Source organism: Pelobates fuscus, chromosome 1 (assembly GCF_036172605.1).
Source record: "Pelobates fuscus isolate aPelFus1 chromosome 1, aPelFus1.pri, whole genome shotgun sequence".
Classification (NCBI taxonomy): Eukaryota; Metazoa; Chordata; class Amphibia; order Anura; family Pelobatidae; genus Pelobates; species Pelobates fuscus.
Genome location: NC_086317.1, coordinates 276689053 through 276714167, shown reverse-complemented (window position 1 = coordinate 276714167; position 25115 = coordinate 276689053). Strand labels below are relative to the sequence as shown.

General features: G+C 37.5%; 1 protein-coding gene across 1 annotated transcript in view; it reads left to right on the top strand.

Annotated features, from left to right (window-relative positions):
- LOC134567660 (uncharacterized) overlaps positions 1-25115 on the top strand; it is a 484351-nt gene that overhangs the window by 379950 nt on the left and 79286 nt on the right. Inside the window, exons 92-95 of the mRNA XM_063426051.1 lie at positions 880-1054; positions 14141-14294; positions 18477-18633; positions 20735-20824. Coding sequence (XP_063282121.1) covers positions 880-1054; positions 14141-14294; positions 18477-18633; positions 20735-20824 — 576 coding nt within the window. The remainder of the gene's footprint in view (positions 1-879; positions 1055-14140; positions 14295-18476; positions 18634-20734; positions 20825-25115) is intronic.

Genomic DNA, 25115 nt, shown 5'->3' with positions numbered 1-25115 from the left:
TGTAGGAATTGTTAGTATCAAATTTCAAAGCATAATTTACTTCCATTGCAGCAGAACAGTTGTATGTTGCCAACCCATTTCTTCTCGCCTGAAAAAGACATCAGTTTATAAATCCAACCTACAGTAGATGACTGCTTGTTGTATAAATCAAGATTATTTACTGGACTTGAATTGCTTAAATGTCAATGTAAGCAGAAACAAATTGAGGTGTTCTAAACTACTGCTAACTCTAAACTGACTACTAGTATGTATTCCTAAAATGCAAGCAGTCCTTTAAATGTGAAATACCCATATAACAGGTTTTATCTTAGAGCATTCAGATCTCAAAAACGTATACATATTATGATGAAGGAAGCAGCTGGAGACAGCCAGGCAAAAATGAAATCTCTGTTTATTCATTTTGAGAGCCGTCTGAGGTATTGTGAAATGCCAAAGGGTATATTGCATTAATACAGCATTCAAATAAGCAAAAATCCCCCTTTCATTCCAAATCCAATTTATGGTACTTTATTTAGCCACCATATATGTAATGGTTGACAAAATTACCTGTAAAAGGTGGTACAAGTAATTGAGTTGCCCATATGATGGCTGAATAAAATATACTAAATAGGATTTGGAGTGCTTTAGCTATTATTGTGCAGCATAGTATTATTGTGCAGTATAGTGTAGTGCAGTGTAGAGTGTTAACGTATACTGTTATCAATGATTTGAACACTCAAACTTTCTTAAAATCTAGCATTATGGAAAGCCCAGTGCATATACAAACTTGCTGTACTAAATACAGGTTTTTATGTTGTTTGTTGATTTTTTTTATTTTGCCAATGATATAATGGTTCAGACTTAAGTATCAGCATTATTCCCCTGTGTGTGTACTAATAGGCTCTTAACGTAGTGTTGTCGGCTCATGAGAAAATGAAGGATCCCAATGAATTTGCTGCAGCTGTGGAGAAAGGTGTCATCTCTGTATATATTAACCTCACCCTGAGACCTGAAGATGCAGCTTATGTTGAAGCACTTGTGCATGAAATAATCTCATGTATTCTACAGCAAAAGGGTAAGCATTTTCTCATTTAGAACTGTTAACATGCCGGTGGGTTTTCTGGTTCAAACATCTGACTTGCTTATACATTCTTCTGTCCACATTGTTACTGGACCTTTCTGTATAATGCTTGAACCACAACCACAACATATATTCAGTGGCACAGCCTGAGTAAATATATATTATATGTGTGGAAAGTTTCTTCAATAAAAACTAATCATACTTGATCCTTGAAACAAAAGGCCATTATAACCAATAATAATTTGAAGTTATGTATATTACCTATTATACTAATAATGTCAATAGTTTACATTTTATTATGAGTATGGTTAGGTATGGTTCTTTTATACTTTCAAATCAATGAATCCCCATTTCAGCCACTGTTTCTTTTTCACTTTCAATTTTGTGGTTTCAAAGCAAAAAGCAGATATTCACACAAACCGTTACAGACACACACAGGCAGACAGTCACACAAATGGAAAGTTACCATTACATGTTATCTTAAAAGGAGCACTCAATGTAAGTAGTCAAACTGCTGATGGTAAAGGATTGAGCTAGTTGGCTGAGCATTAAGATGACACTCTCAGCCAATGAACTGGCCCTGCATTACAGGGTTTTAGCTCAGGAGAGCTAACAGAAACTCTGTGTAGGGGCTTTGGACTCTTAATGGTAGAAATGACTGGTGCCTCTAAGACTCTATGTAAGTTGTCAAAGTATTAATGGTTATATGCTTGGAGTGTTCCTTTAACCCCTTAACGCTGTTACGGCGTTCTATGAGCGATCACATGGTCCCCTATAGCTGGCTGTGGATCTGTCTGCAGGGGGACTGTCTGAGCTGTCAGACAGTCCCCCTGCTGGTGGGAAGAATGATAAAAAAATAATTATACATGTTAACATATACATATACACATATATATATATATATATTTGTGTAAGGGGCAAATAGCCGTATATGGAGTAAGGATCCAGCATAAGCGTAGGATAGTATAAAGGGAGCAAGTCGGTTGTGGTGTGCCGAGACCGACGATACGGTAGGCCTGTAAATAAAGAGGGCCCACCAAGGAGTAAGAAAGTAAAGTAAATGGAAAGAAAAGAGAAAGTGTTGAAATGAGGAGTGGGAGGGAGGGTCATTCTGCTGCTGACCTCAATCGATATGAGTCAAGTAAGGGGTGTCCCTTATATAGGGGAGTGAATTAATTTAAGCCCCTCCCACAAATACAGGCCAAACGGCCTTAATACTTGTGTAAGGGGCAAATAGCCGTATATGGAGTAAGGATCCAGCATAAGCGTAGGATAGTATAAAGGGAGCAAGTCGGTTGTGGTGTGCCGAGACCGACGATACGGTAGGCCTGTAAATAAAGAGGGCAAAAATGAATAATCAAAGATTTAATACAGTCAACAAATATATACAAATTAACCAGACATTTCCTTAAATGCATTACAGTATTTAATTCCTGGAAGAATTTTGAAGGTAGGAATCTAGGACCGAAAGTGGACACCATTTGTTGTGGGTAGGATAGTATGTTATCTCTACTGTTGGTCCGTGTTGACTCGTTTCGGAATGTGGTAGAGCCAATAGGTAATGATATATGTGTTTACGTACGTGGGATCGTTGAAGACAATGATCTGTCTGAGTGGTGGTGATGGTAGTGGATTCTCTGGCCCGAGAAAGGCATAAAAGGCAATGTGCATGGCTGGTAATGGCCGACTTGGTGTATAATTGAATGGTTGTAGATCTAATAGGTCCGATAAGGATGAAAAGTTGGATGGCTATTGGTAATCTCTGAAAGTATCATGGGGGAATGGATTCCTGAAAACCTCTGAGTATATTCTTGTCTGGTATGATAGCATGAAGTTATGGTAGTTTTGGCCATAGGTTATCCTGTGTTGTTGAATGCCTGTAAAATATATAATTAATGGTGTGTGAGATAGTTTAAGGTGGCAAAAAGAAGCAAAACCTAGGAGAAATGTTATGACACAGGTTGAGCTATGTTGTGTTCCAATGAGATTCTTTAAGCCAGGTAAAAAGCTGTGTTATGCATTCAGACAAGTATGGGACGAAAGTGCTAGGTGGGATAGTGCATGCTATGCTGCATGAGTATGTCTAATCCATGATTTTGTCTCTGGAACGAAAGAGTGGCCGTGACTGTATGGGCGGCTGTAGGAAGCGTATGATGAACATGCCTGGAATATAAATGAGACAATTGTCGGCAGGGATGTATACCCCCGTCCGGTACATGAAAGTGAAATGTGATAAGTGGCCAACCAAGTGAGTTCCCCAGAAATATCATGACCTTATGGATGAGTAGTGGCGTTTGTTGATGATATGACATGTGCCTAGTTGTCTGAGTAACAACGGATTGATGACCCTGACCATGATTTACCCCATGCCACAGCAGCGGCTACAATTGGTAAGTTCTCCCAAAGGGGCTGAGGTGGTGGGAAAATTTCCAAACCTGGATGCCATGGCCAACAGTCTAGGGACATCCTCTGATCGTCATGTTGGAAGTGTGGAAAAAAGGGGAAAGTACTCTGGATGTGAAAGCGTGGTCTTGTGGTATGATTGGCATGGCAAAATTAAGGAACCTGGTAGGGATTGTAGTTCCTTGCAGTTGTAAGTACTAAGCAGGAGGTAGTGATTGATGTAGTTGAGAATGTTCCCTATTTGTCTTGTGGTAACTTGCGTGTATGGATGCCGACTCAAGTCATATGCCCAGTAATGTGATGATAGTGTCTGAGCCTTCTGTTTCTTATGGGGTACTGGGACGCCCAAGTGGTCAACCAGACTAAGCTGCCGTGAGGCTTCTAGTGAAAAATATGTTATCTTTGATCAACAAGAAGTCTTCTAGATAGTGTATGACTGTAAGGCCTCTGGATATGTTATCATAACCAGCACAGAGTATCTGCAAAATATCGATAGTAGGCTAATCTGTAGCTCGAAAGTTGAGCAGGGAAAGGATTGCCCAATTTATGCCATGTAAGTGCCAGTGTGTAGGGTAGATGGTAGCCGTTTACTGCGTTGATGATATTGGTCTTCCTTAATCAAGCTTCAACCCATGCTTGAGTGATAGCTGTAAAGGTAGATCAATGGTGTTGTATAGTAAGAAAACTCCTCGGAGGGTATGAGGGAGTTGAGACTTGGGGTAGCCGAGGTGTGTGGTGCCAATAAGGCTACGGTTAGTCTTTGTTTAAGGGAAGATTCCTTGTGACAATACCAATGTGTTTGTGTTTGGTGCCATGCTGTAAATGGTGGAGATTGGAAGACCCTTCTGCAAATCTTTGCTCTGAGTGTGTTTACAGCCAATGGTTTTGTTGTGCTGACTAAGTGAGGGCATGCTATATTCCTTGAAGGTGTGTTTATGATACCTGTATGGGAGCCCTTTGAAGCTCCAGAGCTTTAGTAAATCTACTACAAGTCTGGAAGGGTGATGAGTCAGTAGTGTTGAAAATGCATTAGTGTGTACAGATGGTGAGTACGTTATTTGTAAGTTGTATTGGGACACATGGTTTGTCATGTGCCCTGAACCATTTGAACATATATGCAACAGTCTATATGCAATGCAACTACTCATATCAATGGTCTCTGGTAGTTCAGAGGTGCTGGTACCTGGAGCCTGAGAGTGCTCGTCCATTTGTTTGGGACAAACTCCCTTCCGTATGGGTACCTGCACAAATAAACATCTCTACATATTCCAAAATGCCAACCCAACCAAGGGATGGTCAGTTCCCGATTTACCTGGAATCCCTGGATCTGACCATCACAGATACATCATCATACATATATATATGCCTTGCTTCCCCAATGTGCTGGGATCATACGTGCAGGGTTAACGTCTTGTGTGTCATAAGAATTGATTGTACCAGGTAACCAAGTTTCGGTTGGTGCTGGTTGTAGAGTAGCGTGAGGCCCAGCCTTGTGAGGGCTGTGGTGACCAACTCGAGATTGCCAGTCTATCATAATTTTTTTTTTTTTTTTTTTTTTTTTTTTTTTTGGGGGGGCTCATGAGTTTATGAGTGAGGCTAGCATAGCCTGGGTGTCACCTGAGTTGATGTAGCTGGGCTTTCCCCTGCCTTCGTGTTGTTCGTTGATGTATGGAGGAGTTTGAATAACTCTGCTTTCCTTGCTGTAGCAGGGTAGGGGATTTGTCACCTCCTTAGGTCGGTGGTAATGTGTGGGATCGTCCAGGATCTGATTGCTGCTGGACTAGCAACATCTCCTCTGCTTGAAGGTGTATCAATTCTAGCCGGGGTGCTAGGAAGAGGTGATTCTTCACCATCTTTTGGAGAAATACTTAAATAACAATAAAGATTGCAATTATTATTTGTACCCAGGGTTCTTGTACTGGCTTGCTAGCTAAGCCGTAAGGCGAAACGATTAGGCTTGGTGTTTTTTTTTTTTTTTTTTTTTGGGGTGACTGGTGAGGCCCTGCTAGTTGCCAAGTGGCTTGAGAGGCTCTATCTATGCTTGGCGCGAGGGGATTTTGTATGGCCACTGAATGTTGTGGCAGGATGTTGGCCTCTCGGTGACAGTAACCAGAAAATAGGAAGGGGAGTGACAGGTGAGGCCCTCTCTATGATACAATTCGAGGCAGCTAGCTCATGAGTGGCCCGAGGGGTGTATGCCTCCGACGAGTGAGGCGGGGTGTTGGCCTCGCGGGACCACTAACCGAAGCATAATGCAGAGAAAAAAGGGGGTAATACCTATTGGGCCCTAGAACCCTAATTGCCAGTACACTATTACTATTCCAGGGAAGGTAAGAGATGAAAAACTACGTGAGCAGGTGTATGTACCTGGTAGTATGGTATTGAACCTGACAATACGTATAGGTTTTTAGTAGTAACTGTATCCTGAATGGATAAAACCGTATGGCATAAGGAAATGTGGCATAGACCAAGCTTATCTTAATACGTACAGTATATGTGAAAAGTAAAGTGCCGTGATGTGTAAATATTAAACATCGTAGCCATACTGGTTAAATATGTATCAATCTTAACCCATTAAGTGCCGTATGTACAAGTGAAAAGGTGGTCTGTCCCCACCTTGTAAGTTGTATGTCCCCTTGCTAGGGGAAAGCCTGTTGTGTGAGCAGCGTGCTGTGAAAAATGTATGTGAACTATATTACCAGTTACGTATATACAGATGTGTCTGCTACTGTGTAATAATATATGTATTTATACCAGATGTTTGATATAGTACTTGCTATGTGAATTGGTGTATGTCTTATTGAATGGCAGGGGTCAGTGAACATGGTGTTGCAAAATGCAAGTGCACTGGAGATCTGCAGAGTGCCCTATAGGTGGCAGTGCAGTTGGATACTGATTGGTATGTGAAATGTTGTTTGTCTGTTGACCTATAGGTGTCAGTGTTTTGGTGTTTGTAAAACCCCATGAAAATTGTCAACGTACTTGACAGACCTGTAGGTGGCAGTGTTGATAGAACCACTGTTGGTCTTGATGTGAAATGTAAATTATTGTGAATAAAACCTGAAGTTGAGCCCGTGCTGGAGTTTAATTTATGGTTATGTTTAAAACAATCTTATGTGTAATTTATATTGGCTGGTAAATTGTATATGACATGTGAAGACAGTTTTGCTGTTGACCAGTAGGGGTCAGAAATGCTGATTGTATGTTAAAATACCCTTTAACCCCTCAAGGACCAAACTTCTGGAATAAAAGGGGATCATTACATGTCACACATGTCATATGTCCTTAAGGGGTTAATCCTACCGTTTGACAGATAGGAGTCAGTATAAAAGCGAAAATGCTGTAGTTAGTTTGCTTGCTTATGAAGTGAAATAAAGTCTGAGAAGCCTGTAGTATACCGATTGACCGGTAGGGGTCAGCATGTAGGCGAAAATGCCATGGTTTATTGTTTTGTACATGAAAAGCAAAAATGTCCTAGAAGCCTGTAGTACACCGAATGACTGATAGGGGTCAGTGTGTAGGTGAAAAATGCAGTGGTTTGTTAGTTTGTACATGAAATGCAATAATGTCTGAGAAGCCTGTAGTACACCGAATGACTGATAGGGGTCAGTGTGTAGGTGAAAAATGCAGTGGTTTGTTGGTTTGTACATGAAATGCAATAATGTCTGAGAAGCATGTAGTACACCGAATAACCGGTAGGGGTCAGTGTGTAGGCGCAAATGCAGTGGTTCGTTGATTTGTACATGAAATGCGATAATATCTAAGAAGCCTGTAGTACACCAAAAGACCAGTAGGGGTCAGTGTGTAGGCGAAAATGCAGTTGTTCGTTGATTTGTACATGAAATGCAATAATGTCTGAGAAGCCTGTAGTACACCAAATGACCAGTAGGGGTCAGTGTGTAGGCACAAATGCAGTGGTTCGTTGATTTGTACATGAAATGCGATAATGTCTAAGAAGCCTGTAGTATACCAAAAACCAGTAGGGGTCAGTGTGTAGGTGAAAATGCAGTGGTTTAGTTGTTTGTACGTGAAAATGCAAAAAACGTCTAAGACGGCTGTAGTACACCAAATGGCCGATAGGGGTCAGTGTGTAGGTGAAAAATGCGGTGGTTGGTTGTTTTTTACATGAAATGCAATAATGTCTGAGAAGCCTGTAGTACACTGAATGACCGATAGGGGTCAGTGTGTAGGTGAAAATGCAGTGGTTCGATGGTTTGTACATGAAATGCAATAATGTCTGAAAAGCCTGTAGTACACCGAATGACCGGTAGGGGTCAGTGTGTAGGCGAAAATGCAGTGGTTCGTTGGTTTGTACATGAAATGCGATAATGTCTAAGAAGCCTGTAGTACACCCAAAGACCAGTAGGGGGTTTAAACGAATGATATGCTTGAACTTGCAATGGTTTTAGAACAGACTTAGACAAAATGCAGCCGTAAAGTGAGGACCTGACCCGTGCATGGTGCCGTGGGACTGATGCCTGGCATAACGGGTAGGTCGACTTACAGTTTGTGAGTCACTTGGACACCATCCACGGTGATGGATTGAAGTAAGAAGGTGGTAGGCCAGAAAAGCCTGTGGCTGGATTCCTGACACAGCTCTGCTTAGAAAACCTCATGGAGTAATCAGGTAAAATGGCATCTGGATGACCCGGAAGTGGAAATCATTCTGCTGCTGACCTCAATCGATATGAGTCAAGTAAGGGGTGTCCCTTATATAGGGGAGTGAATTAATTTAAGCCCCTCCCACAAATACAGGCCAAACGGCCTTAATACATATATATATATATATATATATATATATATATATACATATATATATATATATATAATAAAATATTTGTAAAAAATTTAAAATAAATTATATATTCATATGTAATTTCATTCTAGCTGTATTTTGTTATTAATATATATATATATATATACTTTGGCCAGTGTTTGTGACTAAGTGGCTACTAAAAAGACTGGGCATACCCCACTTGCAATACCTTAGGTTGTATACTTTTGCAAATGGTATGCCATCATGGGGGTAATTTTCATTCCTGGGCTACCACACAGTCTCAAAGGTAACATTACTAATCTGGCAAATTTTAATGTGAACAAAAAATGAAAAATGGAATGTGCTATATTTAACCCTGTAACTTTTCAAAACACTGTAAAATCTGTTAATGGGGGGGTACTGTTTTACTTGTGAGACATTTCTGAATACAAATATGTGCATTTTATTGCAGTGAAAGCGAACAGTATCATGACATTAACAGCTAAAATGTCAGGTGGAACTACACATTTTTTAAAAAAATCTTAATTTATCATTTATTTATTTTTTTCATAAAAAGTTATGTTTCATATATGAATAGTTCATGTGAAATTAAAGCCCTGTTTCTCCTGAATAAAATGATATATAGTAAGTGTGGGTGCACTTAATGTGACAGCGGTGAATTACGGTTAATGAGACATATAGCGCAAATTCTAGGTTTTGTTTACATTTTGTTTTGATCAGGACGTGTACTATTCACTCCGTCCTGAAGGGGTTAAACGAAACCTTTTTTTTGTTGTTATTTTATGTATTTTTTCGCACTGCTCCATTAGTGTAGTAATCCGTATTGATGTACAAAAACTGAACGAAAAAAAGGGGTTAAAAGGAAATAAAACCCTTTATAAGAAAGGAGTAATCCATATATAAAACTTAGCTTTTATTAAAGTCTTATAGAATTTTAAATATAATGCAACTATAATTATAAAAAGTCCCTACATATAGGAGACTTGATATCGTGATATCACTGTTTGGAAGTTATGTCCTAAAATTGATCTGAAATAGCTATTGGATCCAAAATACAGCAATCGTAGTGAAGCAGAGAAATAACTAAATAAAACTAAATAAATCTTCCTAGTTTATCAGCCTAATATAGCTATTATATATCAATAGTGCTGAAAAAAGAACCAATTGTAACTAGATTCAAAAACAAAAATAAAAATAGTATCCCCCTGGATTATATAGTAACTTAGTATCATACTCAAGAAGGTATGTACAAACATTGAGCATGATACTAAGTTACTATAAAATCTAGGTGGATACTATTTTTATTTTTGGATCTAGTTTCCCCCCTTCCCAACCTCCTCCCCTCCCCCCAATTCTCCTCAGAGTAACCTGACATGCTCTACCTTAAATGTTTGTTTGCATTTTTAGTAATCCGTATTGTTTCTGTCCTCAGCTGATTAACAGAATTTACACAACTTGCCTTTCAATATCCCATTGCTATTCTGGTAACAGAGGTGTTATACAGAATTTACATGTTCTTAACAAAATGCATGGCAGATTTATTGGGCTGGTATGATTCTGTCAGTCAGCATTTCCACGCACTTACTGAGGAATCAATTCAAAATCAGTTTTCTAAAATGGAACGCTGCCTGGAATTATACATTACTATCCTTTCAGCCTCCAATTTTGTCTGGCTTTTAAGGAATAAATACCAAATTACACTCGCAAAGATTATCATTACTTTTCCTTACAGCCATGAAATGAAGAACCTACTATATTCAGTCCATGCTTGAAACTAGTTCTTCTTGATTAATGTACACGAACAGTATATAGTAACAGAATTATACATGTCAATTTTTTACTAAGCTGCTATAAAGAAAAACTCAACTTCATTTTTCCCCCCTTGGTTATTTTCCCGTGTGAAACATGTTTATTGCAATCTAGAATACTGCTTTACATATTTCAAAAATGTTAAAACAGACAAAAATCCTTGCAGTTTAACCCATGCTCAGAGCACCCAAAGTATGATCTAAAGCAAGTATAAAAAAGAAAAATCATTAAAGAAACACTCTAAAATTTTAGATATATACAATGAAAGTGTTCCTAGAATTATTTAGACTGTCCAACTTAGTAAAAAAAAAAAATCACCATAATAAAACCATGATGAAGATGCTCATTCACCATTTATTATGCCTTTTGTCCAATGCAATGTTTTTTTTTATTCAGTATGACGATACCGATTGTGAAGACTTTTGATTAGAAAGCATCTTTAGTGGCATGGATTCAGCTAAATCTAAATACTGTGGTTTCTCAGAAATGTCCATATTGTACAAATCTGAAAAGAGGACAGGGCCTATGCATCAAAAACACTAATACGATGAAGTGGTTTTGGTGTTTAGAATGTCCTTTCGCATGAACACTCGAAGCACCATTACCACTACAGTTGCTGTAGTGGCTATGATACCAGGAGAATCTTGTTTTTTCGCTCATTGTCAGTAGTCAATTGATTTTTGAATGGTTTTATTTTTTTACCTGGGGTTTATGGGGTTCCACTCCCCATCTCCGCTACCAACACCTGACTTAGACGGAGAGTGATCAGCTGACAGTCAATGAGCTAAGCCATGAATTGCTAGGCTTAGTTTAGGAGAGCTAATGAAATTGCTTAGGAAATTCTAACTCTCCAGTGAGGTGAAACCGGTAAAAAATCTTTTGAAAATGAAGATGGAAGCACCAGGGAGCTTCTGGCCCAGAACCACTAAAGCAAAACAGTGGTGAACAAAGTGCTGAAAAATATTTCTACGCTTCAGAAGAAACATTTTTATTTATTTTGTATTGAGTATTAAAGGGACACTATAGTCACCTGAACAACTTTAGCTTAAAGGGAAACTCCAGTGCCAGGAAAACAATCCGTTTTCCTGGCACTGGAGGGTCCCTCTCCCTCCCACCCCCCAATCCCCAGTTGCTGAAGGGGTGAAAACCCCTTCAGTCACTTACCAGGGGCAGCGACAGGTCCCACGTCGCTGCTTCCTCCTCCCCCGCCGCTCCTCCTTCTGGTTACGTCGGCCGGTGGGCGAGACTGATCTCGCCGGCCGGCCGAGGAGACCTAATGCGCATGCGCGGCAATGCCGCGCATGCGCATTAGCGCACCCCATAGGAAAGCATTGAAAATGAATTTCAATGCTTCCCTATGGGGAATAGAGCGACGCTGGAGGTCCTCACACAGCGTGAGGACGTCCAGCGACGCTCTAGCACAGAAAACCTGTGCTATGAAGCAGGAAGTGTCCTCTAGTGGCTGTCTAATAGACAGCCACTAGGGGAGGACTTAACCCTGCAAGGTAATTATTGCAGTTTTAAAAAAACTGCAATAATTACACTTGCAGGGTTAAGGGTAGTGGGAGTTGGCACCCAGACCACTCCAATGAGCTGAAGTGGTCTGGGTGCCTGGAGTGTCCCTTTAATGAAGCAGTGTTGGTGTATAGAACATGCCCCTGCAGCCTCACTGCTCAATCCTCTGCCATTTAGGAGTTAAATCCCTTTGTTTATGAACCCTAGTCACACCTCCCTGCATGTGACTTGCACAGCCTTCCATAAACACTTCCTGTAAAGAGAGCCCTATTTAGGCTTTCTTTATTGCAAGTTCTGTTTAATTAAGATTTTCTTATCCCCTGCTATGTTAATAGCTAGCTAGACCCTGCAAGAGCCTCCTGTATGTGATTAAAGTTCAATTTAGAGATTGAGATACAATTATTTAAGGTAAATTACATCTGTTTGAAAGTGAAACCAGTTTTTTTTTCCATGCAGGCTCTGTCAATCATAGCCAGGGGAGGTGTGGCTAGGGCTGCATAAACAGAAACAAAGTGATTTAACTCCTAAATTACGGTGAATTGAGCAGTGAAATTGCAGGGGAATGATCTATACACTAAAACTGCTTTATTTAGCTAAAGTAATTTAGGTGACTATAGTGTTCCTTTAATGAGATTAAAAGGAACTGTCACCAACTCTCTGAAGATAGCTCCTCTTAAACTTTTATTTTCTTAAAACATGAATGTGTACTGCCTCTAGAAACACCTCAAACGAAAACAGAAAAAACTAGGAATAAAACCAAAACATTAGGTTGTACACAGTTGGTTCTGTGTTCACATTCACCTAGAAAATAAAAGAACTACGTGAATTTAACACAAGCATGTCTATGCTACTGAATTGATTGTATAAAGTCAACGTCTAGGAGAACTAATATTTCAAACTGCTACTTTGCACAGCATTGCTTGCACTCCACCCTTTACAACATTTTTGTTTCTTCAACACAACCTAGCCTATTGAAAGATAGCATAAATAATAATGCTACTGTTGTTCACAGCAATATCCCTCCACAATGAACACTATGACCTCCCAAAGCATTTTCTAATATAATTCGGCCATACCTGCAGGCAGACTGCATGTTTATACTATAAGTCTGTAACTTACTTTGAAAATGTTGCACAGCAGTGCTTTTGCCATAATGTTTACGTATAATTTACCTTTCCTTAATGTCATGTTGTATGTTTAAATGTGGAAAACAAGTCAGCAGCATTTAAAAAATGGATTTACTAATTAGATTTGCTAAATAGTTCACTAGCTTTTCATCATTAATTGCCCTGGACTTTACTATGCAGCTAATTAAATAAAATTCATTAAAACAACTTACCTCTTTCTGTAAAGTCTACTATGACCTGTTGCTTTTTAAATAAATGATTCACTTCTAGGCTCAGTAGGCATAATAATTGCATTTTGTAGCACAAAGATGTGTGTAGCACATGAGGAGAGAAATATAGACTCCTGAATTATTTAATGTAGCCTTATGTTCTGCTTAAAATAGATTTCAGGGATGAACACAACATTTAATTATTCTAGAACAATGAACCACATTTCAAATTTTTGTAAATTTAAGCATTCATTAGAAATGCTAAACAGTAATCTGATGGTTTGTAAAAGCTATGTGCTGAAATAAACACTTCGACCTGGACAATTAAAGTCATTGAAGGAGATTTATCAAAGAGTTCTGTTATAAAAAGTGATCCGAAATGTAACAAGGGAGGAGTTACTAATGAAACATGTCTGCAGATTCCACCCACTTTCCATGGTGACTACCTCACTTTTAGTACTTTTTAGACTACTTTTTAGAACATAACTTTCACCCATTCCTCCATATTGTCTAAAGAACAGTCTTCTTGACAAATTAAGAAATTAAACAACACAATATTTTGTTTATTTATTCATGCTAAGAAAACCACAAAAGCTAACCCTAATCTCATGTCCTTTCTGAAATTTAATATCCCTTTCAAGCCCTAATACACTATACTCTTAAAAGAAAAAACTTCTGAATTCTACTCTGAGGTTAAAGGACCACTATAGTGCCAGGAAAACAAACTCGTTTTCCTGGCACTAGAGTGCCCTAAAGGTGCCCCCACCCTCAGGGTCCCACTCCCATGGCGCTGAAGGGGGAGGAAGGGGTTAATCCCCTACCTTTTTTCCAGCGGCGCTGGGACTCTCCTCCCTCTTCTGACATCCCTGGTTGAATGCGCATGCACGACAAGAGCCGCGCGCACATTCAGCCAGTCCATAGGAAAGCATTCTCAATGCTTTCCTATGGACGCTAGGCATCTTCTCACTGTGAAAATCACAGTGAGAAGCGTGGAAGCGTCCCTAGCGGCTGTCAATGAAACAGCCACTAGAGGCTGGATTAACCCATAGGTAAACATAGCAGTTTCTCTTAAACTGCTATGTTTACAGCAAAAAAGGGTTAAACCTAGCTGGACCTGGCACCCAGACGACTTCATTAAGCTGAAGTGGTCTGGGTGCCTATAGTGGTCCTTTAATGTCTAACATTGCCTTTAACCGTCTTTAAATGTAATGTGCTGTTCTATGATTTTTTTTCATTGCAGGTATAATTATAAACAACATTACCATCCCTGTTCCATCTTCTAATGTGGAACCCTTACAGTATTCGAACTGGCTGATTGACAATATGCCTGGGAAACATTCCTTGCAAGCACTGATACTATCAAACAGCGCTGAGAGAACTGTTCATGAGAAATTGTAAGTACTTTATTTTACAATGTTTCATATGTTATTGTTATTGACTAGTCATCCTTTGAAGCTGTCGAGTTGGTAATAAGAATCCCCTCAACCTGTTCTAGAAATGTAACTCTTGTGATGCATTGCCAGCCTCACTGTCTCCTATACATTATGCCCACAATTACTCAAATAGTTAAACTTCAGCTTAGTTGCTGCTCTCAGTGGGTTTTATTTAGCTTACATCTCTGTGTTAAGTTATACTATACTATATTATCCTTTAAGACATTCTAGTTCAAACTGTGTTACTAAATTATATATGATTCTCAGAAACAGTTGGATAGCATCATTCTAACATACTTATGAAAATCTCGTCTGAATTATAACATTGTAAACAGTGCTATATTTTTTTGCTAGAAGATATAAAAAAGATCATTGGGCATGCTTTTAATTGCTAATATTGTGTAACTACAAAAACTGGAGCAGTGCAGCTTGTTGTAATTGGCCTTGGTTAATGGAGCAGGATATTTATATATATATAAAAAAAAAATCAGTCCCACATGTTCCTTAATCTTTGTAGATTAATCAGCATCCTCGTCTGGATTACCCACTAAAGGGCAGGCTAATTGAGCTGTTGTCGGTTCTCAGCACTCTCTTGCGACTTGTTTTTTGCTCTCCTTAAGTTTAAAGGGTAATCCAGACATGGACCCCTTGCTCACAGTGCCTAGAGGGATATTGGCTATACCTCACTGATAATGCCTAACAAGGTTGAAACGATCATCTGGGGTTGCTGTATCTCTCGTGCAGAGAGAGCTGGCCTGCATTTAGGAGCTGTTCTGCCCTTTTGGGTGGAATCAGTCTGCGATGCATGGCCTGGTTCTCTCTGTAAGAGCACAAGATGAACTAAAACCAGTTTGAGAACTGAGCGGGGATCCACCGAAGGGCAGGCTAATTGAGCTGTTGTCCATTCCCAGCACTCTCTTGCAACTTGTTTTTTGCTCTACATATACATTACATACATATTACTTGTTAATGGCCTATTCACATTTTCAGAGCATCTAAGCTTGAAAAGTTGTGTCATTTATGTAGAAAATATAAAAACATCTTAGTATGCAAATTACCACCTTCTACTTATGCTAATTATTAACAATTCAGCATGTAAATTAGTAATATTTTAGTATGTTAATTTGTACCAATCAAGTAAAGCAAATTGTTGTATCATTGTAACATAAGTGGTTTTATATAAAATATTGAAAGTAAATTTGTTATATTTTGGTCACATAGAAAGGATTTAGCACTTTTGGAATATTCATTTTGTATATAGCCACGTTTCCCTGTAAAGCATGTCCCTGTTTTCTTATTTCATTATCTTATGGGGAATTATGTTTTTCAGAGTGCTACAGTTTCAATGGATTATTTTATCAGACTTTTTTTTTTTTTTTTTTAGATCTAAAGTCTTTCTTTAGATCAGGATACTTTATTTATATAAGCTATTAAAAGATTACTAGGCAAACAAAACTTACGCTAGAGGTCCTCTATTCAGATATTTTTTGTGTGGTCTCTTTAGTTAGTGTTATACACATATTATTTAATCGATGTTGCAGCATAAATGTTGTGATATAAAAATTTTCAGCAATCATTGGCATTCCAAAGATATGAGTTTACAACTTTATACAAACAGGGCTGAAGAAAAATCAATTTATAAACCAAGCTTATATTCTGTTCTAGTTTAGAAACTTCTTAGTACTGTAGAAAAGGATGCTATATATCTTAATTTATCTTGTTACTGCTTGCTGTTTTATCTTGGTTTCCATAGGACGTTTTTCAAAAATGTGTTGAATAAACACCTTTTGTGGTCCATAGCTTATATTTTTACAGGGTTTAGAAACCCCATAGTATCGGAGAACAAGGTAACAACAGTATATCCTGTTTTATCTTGTTGTTGCTTGTTTTTAACAGGAAGTAACAGGTTTATTTCTAATTTAGTATGTTGGATGGTGCCCTACAAGTTGTTTCTACAGGTACCTGCTGCAAGTCTAGTGATGAGCCTTTCTTGTACACATTGTTTCCAAGCTTGTTTAGTATTTCTCTTGAGAAATAAACCCATTTGTACTTATTCGTTCTGAGTGATTCATGGCTGACTGAACATTACATTGGTTTCAACATCCAATAATATGAACACCAGACAGAGACAGCATGTTTAATTTAAATCGTGTTGGTGGGGTGAATATAAGCTCAATGTTTTAGCTTGCTTTACAGATAAGTATTAGAATGCATTTTAAAATGTAAGTGGGACAAAAAAAAAGAACATTTTTTATCATTAAGTTTAGATTGAAAGAGGCATATTCATTCCACGTTCCTTGATGTTGATGGGGCTTGTTCAATAATGTCTAAAAATGCGTATATTAAAAAAATATTTTTTAACAAACTAAAAACCCATATTGAACTCAGTGGGAGTTTTTCAAACAATAAACTCAGCAGCTGTTTCTTATCTTATTAAGTTGCCACTGATATCAAAGTTTATTTCACTTATTTTGTTCTGTGAGTCTCATTACCTTGTGTGCGTACCAGCGGGACATATTGCGGATATGTTTATAGCATATGGATTGTAATAGATTTATCTGTATAAAAATACTTTGCATCACCATTGCTCTTTAGAAGACTCATTCCCTTAGTCTACATCAGGTTCCTCTTTAAGAAGACTCACTCCCTCTCTAGACCTCTTTTCTAGATGCTCGGGATTTTTACTGTTTGCTTTTTTAATAGTATAATAAAACACACAGTTATGCATGGTGTGTATGAGTGTAACGCAGAACTTCACATTATTAAATCTCACAGTCGAATGTCTCTAATGTATGGTAAACATGTTTAAACATTAGTTTGTGGAAATATAATGTTGGCATTGTTCTAAATGACCGCGTTACATAGATGGCCATTGGCAGATGCTCAAGTTAACTCAGAATTCTCTTATAAAGGTTTTGTTTTGGTCATACCTTCAGCCGCACTACCTGGGGATTATTAATTAAAAAATGAATTGTAGTAAATAAAAAACAAAAGGGATAAAAATAATATGTTGTGGCTATAAATTGATTGTAAATTTTTTAGAAATCCACAGTTTTTTCAGTTCGGTTTTCAGTTTACTACAATTTGATGTTTAGGCATTATTTCCTCTAAAATTATTTTGGTGCATTCTAGAGTAAATACATAATATTCTGTTCATAGCATATCATAAATGGCTTCTATTTTGTTAATTTTTCCACTCTATAGGAATATCCCTCTCTACATCTGAAACAACAAAAGTGGTATTAATATGCCATCGTTATTTCCATAATTCATATTTATCTCTGTTCTTCAGAATGTAGATGTATATTTAAAAGCGTGATTCAATCTGATTTGATCGCAACAGCATTGTGTTCAAAGTAATTACCATTCATTTGGCTTTTGAGGCTGTTGAATGAATTTTCCACATGAGATGCCTTAATTTGTACGTGTTTTATTGCTGTAAAGTAGGTATTGGCAGCTTGCCTGTAACTGTAGCAAAAAGGATTTTAATAAAACAATGGATCACAGCAACCCAAAATGGAATTATTAAAATTGATTTTGTTGGCTGTCAGATTTTTAATTCTTACAGAAACAAACAAAAAAAAAAAAATATGTGTAGACTTGGGATATGTTCAATAAATACTGATATAGCACAGCTGTTTTTTGGCAGAACTCTACAGCCAAAGCAAAACAAATTCTTTGATTGCAGAGTGTAATGCTGGAGTAACAGAATAGTATATCAATACTGGCAAGTTCTTAAGAGATAAAAGCCATATTTACCTTGAGGGTTACTTACTGAAGTCTGAATTACCAACCAAATTGCTTAATTCGGTTACTGCAGTCGAATTAGATCATTCTATAAATATAATTCAGTGAAAACCTTTCATTTAGCTTTTCTAATTCAGTCTGTTTACATTGGGATTATTTGCAAAAATTGTAAAAAAAAAAAGGTTTTAGGTTTAGCAATTTTAAACTTTACCCTCACCTAAATTATAAGGTACCTTTCACAAAATTATTCTAGAAATCAATTGATGTGCACATTTCATAATTCCTGAACATTAAATCAGCCTTGCAATTGATGTTAATAAAGCTGTATGAACTTCCAAAATGTTTGTCAGGGTTCAAACTTGAGAATCAACTTTCAAATATGTATTGTCATTTCAGTGTTTCAGAATTCATGCAAGTCCTGGTGAAACTGTATGACTCAATGAAGGTATCTTTGCCATTGTTAATGCAAGAAGATAGTTATTCTGGAAAAGATTTGACCTCTCTACATACATCTCTGGAAAGAATTTCAGAACAACTTCCTCCGTTAATACAGGTGAATAATTGCAATAAAAATAAATAAATAAATCCTTATTCATGTAAGAGTCAGTGGTTGAAATTTGAAAACCTTTGCCAATAATAGCCAAGTTTAGAATTAAGACAAGCATGGCGACTTTACCAGTGCAGAATAACTAAGCAAAATCCCTTTTTTTTTTTTTATAGTTACATATCAGATGAGTGTAGCAGAGAAACAGTGAGCCACTCGCAGGTTGAATACACATTTAACTAACGGCCTAGTAATAGAACAATAACTGTGACAATGCTTGTTCGTTCTAAGTGTGTAGCATCCCATGTAGTATTGCTACGGCATAAGACTTTGTGGGATGTAATATTGTCATGGTCAGATCCTCATTGCCTTCTAGTAGGTACAGCACAGAGGACCTCATGCCTGTCTGATGAATCAGTCCTAATAGAGTCATTGTATTTAGTAATAGTGTATGCCATCATCTTTTGTTCAAGTAGGTTTTCACACTGGCGTTAGGTGGCAAAGCTACCAACTAAGATACTGCAGTCTAAGCAGGTTGGCTAAGAATCTCAGGGGTCCTTTCTGTGTATGGGGGCAGCTTAGTGTTGTGTGTGTGTGTGTGTGTGTGTGTAGGCTGAGTGTTGTGTGTGTGAGTAGTGTTTGAATGATGTATGTATGAGGGGGAAATTGCATGTGTGTGCTGGCTGTGTGCTGTGGATGTGAGAGTGCAAGGTTACTGAGTGTTTGAAAAGGCAGAGTGTGGCTGTGTGTAGTGACTGAGTATGAGTATGAGTACTGCATGTGTTTTGGGGGGATGCTGTGTGTGCATCTGTCTGGTGGTTGAGTGTTGTGGGGGATTATTGTGACTGTGTGTGGTGGCTACCTTTAGAGAGGAGGAGGCTGAGTGGGACTAAGTGATGTGTATATAGGGAATGTTTTTCTTTGTATGGTAGCTGATTGCTGCGTGTGTTGGGAAGTAAGTAAAGTGTGTGGTGGGATGTCTATCAACACATTTTTCCTTTTTTTTCCCATTTCCCCCTTCTGTTAACCTTTTGTCAGGTGGAAGTGTATTCCATAGAGGAGCATTGTGGTTTTTACCTCTATTGTGAGCAGATCACTTTAAAAGGAAGCTATAAGCAACAAAACAACTTTAGCTTAACAATGAGTTTATGGTGTATATATAAGGCCCCTGCAGTGCAACTGCTCTGTTCTCTACCATTTAGGAGTTAAATCACTTTGTTTATACAGCCCTGGTCATACCACCTACACAGTCACCCTATACATTTCATGTAAAAAAAGATCTAATGCTTAAACTTTTTTTATTGCACAGTTTAATTTTGAATTCCCTAACGCCTGTTCTGTTAATATCCTGCTAGAGCCTGCAGTATGTGATTAAAGGTAAATTATTAGAGTAGGAGATAGACATTCTACATTAAACACACTATGATGTCACATCTGATTGAAAATATTTTTTTTCCATGTAGGTTGTGTGAGTCACAGTCATATTAACAGAAACAAAAGTAATTTAACTCATAAATTGCAGAGAATTGAGTGGTGAGACTGCAGGGGCATGATAAATACACCAAAACTGCTTAATTCAGCGGAAGTTATCTGGGTGTTTAGAGTATTCCTTTAAATCCTGGCACTCAGTCAATGACTCAGAGCATTGGCTTCAGTGCTCTGAGTCATGGAAAAGCACCAAGACCAAGAAGGAGCTCTCGGGGGTAATGGGTAATCTGTCTCTGTTTATAACCATGTGGAAACTTCTATGAATTCAGATTAGTGTATTTAAGTAGCAGTGAACTGGTTCCCTCCTGGGAAATACAAGCCACATTTGAAATATATATAAATTCCAAATGATTAATTGCGTTATAGAAATGATTGGAGCAGCTCTGTGCACTGGACAGAGAGACAAACAGGTCAACACTTTTTCTACCGGAGAAAAGTTCTTTTGCTACTTTTTCTTATAAAGCTATGCAACCACCACATTTTTAAGCTCCATTGTTCACTAAACAAAAACTAAAAACAGAGCGAATACAGTATGTAAGAAAAATATCTTGTTGATCCAGTGATGCCGTTGGTGTAGACATATTTATTATTTCTGCCTGTGCAAACAATATTTTCTTTTCAGATTAATACAGATAATGTACCTACAAGTGCATCGCTGAATAGACATACAGCTGAATCAGAATTGCAAGCAAGCAAACATGTTTTATTACAGGTAAGGTTCTGTTTCTAACGTCTACTAATATGTCATTGTAATATCCTCAGCAAATACTACCAATGCTTCACTTCCAAAAATGTGTGTGTACATTGTTTATTTACTTTAGCACTGGATTTCAATACAGAATTACATGTATCACATGAATTATCAGTTCATCACCAGTGTGTTTTCCTACCTTGCTGACTAGCACATTTTCAATTGGAGGTCTCTTTAGTTCCTTTGCCACACATAAATGGCATCCAAGGAAGATGATTAAGTAATAGAGGGCCTGAGGTATACATTAGAACAAATGTGTTGGGTACAATAGCAGTCTGCAAAGCAAATTGAAATATAAAAGCCTGATAACTATATTTCCTGTATGTCAGCATTATACTCACAAGCAATCATATTCATATGCTGTTGGTATTTTGAGAATTGACATTCCCAAAAATAAAAGTTGATTGATTTTTAATATCTGTGAGCAGGATATATTAAGATTTGTATTTATACCCCAGAAGTGTTCCTTGATAGGGCGGCTCAGCGATGAGCCCGGTAATACTCTGTTCCAAGGGCACACTGATGATGTAGAAAAACTAGCTGGCATCAGAGGTAAACGGGGGGATACAGCACGACAAACTAAGATTACTCATAGTAGTATAAACCCACACTAAAGTGACTCAGAGTCGTCTTACTGTAGAGAACAAATGGTAGAAATCACGGATTGAGACCTGGTGATACCACTCAGGTGGAGAGATTCACTCAGAACACCACCTCCGCTGCACTACACACCTCACAGTCTATACGAATTGTTGAAACTGTTTGAATTATTATGTGTATTTTGCCAACTGATCTGACGAACATTTAGTATGTAACCGTTTATTGATTGTGAGTTGCAAATTACAACTGTACATATGTTTACTGACGTCACTGTTCTGTACCTTGCTACTTACCATATGTGTAAAAAACTATTTGAAAAAATAAAGATTGTCTAAAAAAAAAAAAAAAAAGATTTGTATTTAAACTTTTTGTGAGACCTACCATGTGTAGCAAATATAGGATTTTTAGAAAAACGTGTATTATTTGTTCCAAGACTATGGGTACTAGTAATTAATCTCTAGTAATTGATAACCTCTCAACTTCCTGCAATTATCAAGTGAATCACCAGAAAAAAAAAAAGGATTTATATAAATTTACATTTTAGCATTTTTATGTATCTTTGAATATTAATTAATAAGCAAAAAAATTAGTAATGTAGAAGATAAAACCATGCGGTTAGCATTTACAAACCATTTTGATGTTAGAACCTTTGTTCATTAGCAGCAAGTTCCTTGTGTTTAATAAGTAGCAAAGCCTTCTGCTGTTCACAGTAGAAGTATTAAGGTTTCAGAAGATATCAAAGAGTGTAATACTAGTATTAACAACTACCATACGACATTGGAAAGTCCTGAATTCCTTGAGAAGGGCATAGGAAAGCATCAATTTCAACCTTGATCATATTTTATTATCAGAATATAACACTTAGAGCTGACACTGCTGAATTAGTCTGTAGCAGTCATGATAATATAAAGCCTTCCGCACCTGCTTCTTTTGGCACTCTTCTTTGTGGACACTTCTCGCCTATGGGCAATTAATCATTTGCAAGAAGAGAAGTTGCAGACCAATGCACTTTGGATTGCAAACATTATAGAATAGATATAACTTTCTGAATGTCTTTATATTTATTATGGAGAGTAGTTTAAATTGACCATTCTGGTATAATGGTTAACCACTTAGGCCTTGATTCAATTTTTCTGAATCAGAATCAGGAATTATTCCATTCTGTTGGAGATATTTTTTTCAAATTACATATGTACAAAAGTTCCCATAGGCTTTAATGGTGACTCTAACAGAATGGAATAATTTTGCATTCTGATTCAAGCAAATTAAATGAAGGCCTTCATTGGGAGATACTCCTACAGTTCTGCATTGATGTCTCTTGTGTTATGGAGAGTATCCTGAAACTCAGAATTTTGCCTTTGATCACCACTTAAAGGGACACCAAAAGAACTGTCATTAAGTGATTTTGATGCATAGAATTATAGATCATGACCACGCTGTCTCACCGCTCAATTATCTGTCATTTAGGCGTTTAATAACTTTGTTTAATCTGCTTTACCAATAACTCTCCTGGCTGTGACTGAAATAGCCTCCTTAAACACATCAGTAGCAAAAGGTCTATTTTTAAATGCACCTTTTTGCATGTTTAGTCTTTGTCTCTTCCTCTGTTTATTGTCCACTAGAACCTGCAGAAGCCCCCCTCCCTCTATATGTAATTAAAGAGCAGGAGATTGGAACTTCTAAAGTAAATAACCTGTGGTGTCAAATCATTTGAAAATTATGAAAATTATTATTATTTTTTTTTTAATGGAGCTGGGTGAGTACCAGTCATGAGAGGTGAGGCTAGACATGCATAAACAATGTAATTTAACTCCGAAACACAATACAGTTGAAAATAAAGCCTGCTACAGGGGCAGTATTTGTGTCATGGTGTTGTGGGCTTCTGTCAGCATGACAGCACTGAAAACCAGAGGTCACGCTGACAGAAATAGCAAACACTCACCTTACCCGCGGCAGAGCAGGATCCGACCTTCTTCCATATTGGTTCCCTGGGTGTGCATCATTATCAGACATCGGCCACTGCGGTTCAGGTTTTGTTAAAGAAATACCCCTTGCCCATATTAAAGATGGCCAATTACAACTCTAGGAGGGTTATTTAAACCCAAATAACCTTTTGATCAGTGCCCTGTCGTGGTTTCCCTTAGTAGGTTATCAGAGAGTGTGTTCCTGAGGGTTAATTTCTGGTTACTGACATTGGCTTTGTTTTGACTTCCCTGTATTCTGGTATCCTTGACTTTTGGCTTTTCCTCCTTGTTGTGTCTCCTTCTGTGTCCCTGACCTCGGCAAATATTCTGACTATTCTCTAGTACGTTAAGTCCGGCCATTCGAACGCCTGGTAAGATGTTACCTTTAGTCCTAGGTGTGATATAATTCTGTGTGCTGGATCTACTAGTAATCCTGACAATTTGTAAATCAAAACTGCTTCATTGAGCTAATGTTGTTTTGATTATCAAAGTATCCCTGTAAATTAACCCATTAGAAACTCCCACCTTTTAAAATAACAGCTGGAATCGGAACACTATAGTTGTAAATTGATCTTTGTGTCCAGATAAATGTAAGTTTCTATTAAGAATATTTATTCCGCCATTTAATACGAGAAACATGCATTACATGAATTATTATACATTCATACATTTGGTCAAAGATGGATGCGTTTGTTTTAAAAGGACACTACAGTCAACAAAACAGCTTTAGTTTAATAAAGCTATTTTATTGTGTAGATAATGCCTCTGAAGTCTAACTGCTCAATTATCTGCCATTTATGAATAAATCACCTTTGTTTCTGTCCATGCAGCCCTAGCTACACCTCTCCTGGCTGTGAATGACACAGCCTGCATTAAAAAATATTTTAATTTTTAATCAAACGCTCACTTACTTTAGAAGTTTTTGCTCTATAAATTTAACTTTAATTACACACAGGAGGCAATTGCAAGGTCTATCAAGCTATAAACAGTGCAGGAGAAATGAAGTTCTAAATTAAGTAGACTATGTAAGAAAGGAAATATAAACAGTGGATCTCACTTTACAGGACATGTTTAGGAAGGCTGTACACCTTCCATGCAGGGAGGTGTGACTAGAGCTGTATAAACAAAGCAATTTAACTCCTAAATAGCAGAAAACTGAGCAGTGAGACTGCAGAGGCATGATCTATACACTAAAACTGCTTCATTAATTTCATTAAGCTAAAGTTGTTTTGGTGCCTATAGTGTCTCTTTAAGGTTAAATACAAGAAGCCTGATTGTGGAGCAGGGCATTAAACAATAATATTTATGTAATACAATTTATGACAAATAATTTAATTGCATAAGAGCTTTAAAATAAAAAAAATATATATATTTTTTAAATATCTGAAAGAAATTGGCTTACACAAATTATAGGTACTAACACTTTCAAGGTTACAATTATTTTATATAACTTTTTGGTGGTTTCAGCAGCATGACTATTAAGCAATGAATATTACAGTTAATACACTTACCATTTTTTGTCTTAATTTTTTTTCTTTTTTTTAAATATGTTTAAATATGTTTACTGCAATTAGAACACACATTATAGTGAGCTTACAATTAGGACTCTGAAATTACTATAGAAAAGACTTGGCTCCATATCGGAAAATTTGTGTAGCCAGCACAAAACCTAGAGAAGATGGGTGAGA